At 51.8% G+C, this 6,000-nt stretch overlaps 1 protein-coding gene across 1 annotated transcript in view; it reads left to right on the top strand.

Moving 5' to 3' along the window:
- The first annotated feature begins 3,667 nt into the window (after positions 1-3,667).
- LOC110489570 (pleckstrin homology-like domain family B member 2) overlaps positions 3,668-6,000 on the top strand; it is a 39,700-nt gene continuing 37,367 nt past the window's right edge. Inside the window, exon 1 of the mRNA XM_036943685.1 lies at positions 3,668-3,788. Coding sequence (XP_036799580.1) covers positions 3,734-3,788 — 55 coding nt within the window. The 5' untranslated portion in view covers positions 3,668-3,733. The remainder of the gene's footprint in view (positions 3,789-6,000) is intronic.

Raw genomic sequence — 6,000 nt, 5'->3', positions numbered from 1 at the left:
CCTGACTGTGTGGTTGACTGAGCAGTGCAGCAGATGAACAGGCCTGACTGTGTGGTTGACTGAGCAGTGCAGCAGATGAACAGACCTGACTGTGTGGTTGACTGAGCAGTGCAGCAGATGAACAGGCCTGACTGTGTGGTTGACTGAGCAGTGCAGCAGATGAACAGGCCTGACTGTGTGGTTGACTGAGCAGTGCAGCAGATGTACAGGCCTGACTGTGTGGTTGACTGAGCAGTGCAGCAGATGTACAGGCCTGACTGTGTGGTTGACTGAGCAGTGCAGCAGATGAACATATCTGACTGTGTGTTTGACTGAGCAGTGCAGCAGATGAACAGGCCTGACTGTGTGGTTGACTGAGCAGTGCAGCAGATGAACAGACCCGACCGTATGGTTGACTGAACAGTGCAGCAGATGAACAGGCCTGACTGTGTGGTTGACTGAGCAGTGCAGCAGATGAACAGGCCTGACTGTGTGGTTGACTGAGCAGTGCAGCAGATGAACAGGCCTGACTGTGTGGTTGACTGAGCAGTGCAGCAGATGAACAGACCCGACCGTATGGTTGACTGAACAGTGCAGCAGATGAACAGGCCTGACTGTGTGGTTGACTGAGCAGTGCAGCAGATGAACAGGCCTGACTGTGTGGTTGACTGAGCAGTGCAGCAGATGAACAGACCTGACTGTGTGGTTGACTGAGCAGTGCAGCAGATGAACAGGCCCGACCGTATGGTTGACTGAGCAGTGCAGCAGATGAACAGACCCGACCGTATGGTTGACTGAGCAGTGCAGCAGATGTACAGACCTGACTGTGTGGTTGACTGAGCAGTGCAGCAGATGAACAGGCCTGACTGTGTGGTTGACTGAGCAGTGCAGCAGATGAACAGGCCTGACTGTGTGGTTGACTGATTAGTGCAGCAGATGAACAGGCCTGACTGTATGGTTGACTGAGCAGTGCAGCAGATGAACAGGCCCGACCGTATGGTTGACTGAGCAGTGCAGCAGATGAACAGGCCTGACTGTGTGGTTGACTGAGCAGTGCAGCTGATGAACAGACCTGACTGTGTGGTTGACTGAGCAGTGCAGCAGATGAACAGACCCGACCGTATGGTTGACTGAGCAGTGCAGCAGATGAACAGGCCTGACTGTGTGGTTGACTGAGCAGTGCAGCAGATGAACAGGCCCGACCGTATGGTTGACTGAGCAGTGCAGCAGATGAACAGGCCTGACTGTGTGGTTGACTGAGCAGTGCAGCAGATGAACAGGCCTGACCGTATGGTTGACTGAGCAGTGCAGCAGATGAACAGGCCTGACTGTGTGGTTGACTGAGCAGTGCAGCAGATGAACAGGCCTGACTGTGTGGTTGACTGAGCAGTGCAGCAGATGAACAGGCTTGACCGTATGGTTGACTGAGCAGTGCAGCAGATGAACAGGCCTGACTGTGTGGTTGACTGAGCAGTGCAGCAGATGAACAGGCCTGACTGTGTGGTTGACTGAGCAGTGCAGCAGATGAACAGGCCTGACTGTGTGGTTGACTGAGCAGTGCAGCAGATGAACAGGCCTGACTGTGTGGTTGACTGAGCAGTGCAGCAGATGAACAGACCTGACTGTGTGGTTGACTGAGCAGTGCAGCAGATGAACAGGCCTGACTGTGTGGTTGACTGAGCAGTGCAGCAGATGAACAGGCCTGACTGTGTGGTTGACTGAGCAGTGCAGCAGATGTACAGGCCTGACTGTGTGGTTGACTGAGCAGTGCAGCAGATGTACAGGCCTGACTGTGTGGTTGACTGAGCAGTGCAGCAGATGAACAGATCTGACTGTGTGTTTGACTGAGCAGTGCAGCAGATGGACAGGCCTGACTGTGTGGTTGACTGAGCAGTGCAGCAGATGAACAGACCCGACCGTATGGTTGACTGAACAGTGCAGCAGATGAACAGGCCTGACTGTGTGGTTGACTGAGCAGTGCAGCAGATGAACAGGCCTGACTGTGTGGTTGACTGAGCAGTGCAGCAGATGAACAGGCCTGACTGTGTGGTTGACTGAGCAGTGCAGCAGATGAACAGACCCGACCGTATGGTTGACTGAACAGTGCAGCAGATGAACAGGCCTGACTGTGTGGTTGACTGAGCAGTGCAGCAGATGAACAGACCTGACCGTGTGGTTGACTGAGCAGTGCAGCAGATGAACAGGCCCGACCGTATGGTTGACTGAGCAGTGCAGCAGATGAACAGACCCGACCGTATGGTTGACTGAGCAGTGCAGCAGATGTACAGACCTGACTGTGTGGTTGACTGAGCAGTGCAGCAGATGAACAGGCCTGACTGTGTGGTTGACTGAGCAGTGCAGCAGATGAACAGGCCTGACTGTGTGGTTGACTGAGCAGTGCAGCAGATGAACAGGCCTGACTGTATGGTTGACTGAGCAGTGCAGCAGATGAACAGGCCTGACCGTATGGTTGACTGAGCAGTGCAGCAGATGAACAGGCCTGACTGTGTGGTTGACTGAGCAGTGCAGCTGATGAACAGACCTGACTGTGTGGTTGACTGAGCAGTGCAGCAGATGAACAGACCCGACCGTATGGTTGACTGAGCAGTGCAGCAGATGAACAGGCCTGACTGTGTGGTTGACTGAGTAGTGCAGCAGATGAACAGGCCCGACCGTATGGTTGACTGAGCAGTGCAGCAGATGAACAGGCCTGACTGTGTGGTTGACTGAGCAGTGCAGCAGATGAACAGGCCTGACCGTATGGTTGACTGAGCAGTGCAGCAGATGAACAGGCCTGACTGTGTGGTTGACTGAGCAGTGCAGCAGATGAACAGGCCTGACTGTGTGGTTGACTGAGCAGTGCAGCAGATGAACAGGCCTGACCGTATGGTTGACTGAGCAGTGCAGCAGATGAACAGGCCTGACTGTGTGGTTGACTGAGCAGTGCAGCAGATGAACAGGCCTGACTGTGTGGTTGACTGAGCAGTGCAGCAGATGAACAGGCCTGACTGTGTGGTTGACTGAGCAGTGCAGCAGATGAACAGGCCTGACTGTGTGGTTGACTGAGCAGTGCAGCAGATGAACAGGCCTGACTGTGTGGTTGACTGAGCAGTGCAGCAGATGTACAGACCCGACCGTGTGGTTGACTGAGCAGTGCAGCAGATGTACAGACCTGACTGTGTGGTTGACTGAGCAGTGCAGCAGATGTACAGACCCGACCGTGTGGTTGACTGAGCAGTGCAGCAGATGTACAGACCTGACTGTGTGGTTGACTGAGCAGTGCAGCAGATGAACAGACCTGACCGTATGGTTGACTGAGCAGTGCAGCAGATGAACAGGCCTGACCGTATGGTTGACTGAGCAGTGCAGCAGATGAACAGGCCTGACCGTATGGTTGACTGAGCATTGCAGCAGATGTACAGGCCTGACTGTGTGGTTGACTGAGCAGTGCAGCAGATGAACAGGCCTGACTGTGTGGTTGACTGAGCAGTGCAGCAGATGAACAGGCCTGACTGTGTGGTTGACTGAGCAGTGCAGCAGATGTACAGACCCGACCGTGTGGTTGACTGAGCAGTGCAGCAGATGTATAGGATAGAGGTTGTAATACAGACAACTGGGAGGACTGACTGTCTTGTCTGTTTGAATTGCATCTCATTTAGTTTGTTATATCTGACTGTGTTTTCTCACCAGGTTACGCTTTGAGTCTGGGTAAATCCTGCTTCTTGCGCTCAACCATCCAGAGGAGGCCAGCCGTATGAACAGCATGCTGCCTCTGAAGAGCCCTGTCTCACCCCTGGGCTACAGCACAGGTAACATACACGCCCCTACCCTCTTTCACCTCTGACCTCCCTTTGACCCCAATCCTTGCTTCTTCTTTGTTCACTCCCCTCCCTCCCCCATAGATCCCATCAGCCCATAGTCCTTCAAATGTCATATGACTTCCTCTCTTCCACTGTGTGTGAGGATACAGTTACAGGTGGAACCCATCCTGACAGTTGTGTGTGATTGAGACGTGCGTGACGAAGGCATTCTTGCGTCCCTAATATATGCGATATCTTCATAGAGGGGTCTCTGAAGAGCCGCAGGGTTAGAAACACAGAAGGGATGCTTTATTGTAGGGTGTAAAACTGTCTGTTACCCCCCACAAACCTAAAACACACTTCTCTAGACCAAGGCTGGTAGAATGTTCTTCAGAACTGGCGATCACTGTCGTCATGGTGATGCAGCTGTGTTCCGCTGATCAATCACCACGGTTACAATCAATCAAATGCATTTATAAAGCCCTTCTTACATCAGGTGAAATCTCAAAGTGCTGTACAGAAACCCATCCTAAAACCCCAAACAGCAAGCAATGCAGGTGTAGAAGCACGGTGGCTAGGAAAAACTCCCTAGAAAGGCCAAAACCTAGGAAGAAACCTACGAGGAACCAGGCTCTGAGGGGTGGCCAGTCCTCTTCTGGCTGTGCCAGGTGGAGATTATAACAGATAATGACCAAGATGTTCATAGCTAACCAGCAGGGTCAAATAATAATCACATTGGTTGTCGTGGGTGCAACAGGTCAGCACCTCAGGAGTAAATGTCAGTTGGCTTTTCATAGCCGATCATTCATGGTATCTCTACCGCCCCTTCAGTCTCTAGAGAGTTGAAAACAGCAGGTCTGGGACAGGTAGCACGTCCGGTGAACAGGTCAGGGTGGCATAGCCGCAGGCAGAACAGTTGAAACTGGAGCAGCAGCACGGCCAGGTGGACTGGGGACAGCAAGGAGTCATCAGGCCAGGTAGTCCTGAGGCATGGTCCTAGGGCTCAGATCATCCAAGAGAAAGAGAGGGAGAGATTTAGAGAGAGCATTTGATCACGGTATGTGTGTGATTCTGGCGTATATCAGTACTGTTCGCTTGCTGTCTCTGCAGTTAGGCAACGGGAATGTACACACACAAACATACATCTGTATAGGGATCTCTCTCACACATGCGCACACACACACAAACACACAATCAGATATAACACAAACTAAATGAGATGTTTCTGAGAGCTTGGTGAGAGTGTGGTTGTCTTATGGTTATTTTTCACACAAATCAAATTGTATTAGTCACATGCGCTGAATACAACAATGCGTTGTAGACATTACAGTGAAATGCTTACTTACATTAACCAACAATGCAGTTTAAAAAAATATGAAATAAGAATAAGTAATGAAAGGAACAAGGAAGTAAAAAGCAGAATTAAAATAAAAAATGGCGAGACTATATACAGGGGGGGTACCGGTCAATGTGGAGGCTATATACAGGGGGTACCGGTCAATGTGGAGACTATATACAGGGGGGTACCGGTCAATGTGGAGACTATATACAGGGGGGTACCGGTCAATGTGGAGGCTATATACAGGGGGTACCGGTCAATGTGGAGACTATATACAGGGGGGTACCGGTCAATGTGGAGGCTATATACAGGGGGGTACCGGTCAATGTGGAGGCTATATACAGGGGGGGGTACCGGTCAATGTGGAGACTATATACAGGTGGTACCGGTCAATGTGGAGGCTATATACAGGGGGGTACCGGTCAATGTGGAGGCTATATACAGGGGGGGGGTACCGGTCAATGTGGAGGCTATATACAAGGGGGTACCGGTCAATGTGGAGGCTATATACAAGGGGGTACCGGTCAATGTGGAGGCTATATACAGGGGGGTACCGGTCAATGTGGAGGCTATATACAGGGGGGTACCGGTCAATGTGGAGGCTATATACAGGGGGGTACCGGTCAATGTGGAGGCTATATACAGGGGGGTACCGGTCAATGTGGAGGCTATATACAGGGGGGTACCGGTCAATGTGGAGGCTATATACAGGGGGGTACCGGTCAATGTGGAGGCTATATACAGGGGGGTACCGGTCAATGTGGAGGCTATATACAGGGGGGTACCGGTCAATGTTGAGGCTATATACAGGGGGGTACCGGTCAATGTGGAGGCTATATACAGGGGGTACCGGTCAATGTGGAGGCTATATACAGGGGGTAC

Source organism: Oncorhynchus mykiss, chromosome 15 (genome assembly GCF_013265735.2).
Source record: "Oncorhynchus mykiss isolate Arlee chromosome 15, USDA_OmykA_1.1, whole genome shotgun sequence".
NCBI classification, from domain to species: Eukaryota; Metazoa; Chordata; class Actinopteri; order Salmoniformes; family Salmonidae; genus Oncorhynchus; species Oncorhynchus mykiss.
Note: the sequence above shows the minus strand (reverse complement) of the source record. Positions and strands in the feature narration are given on the sequence as shown.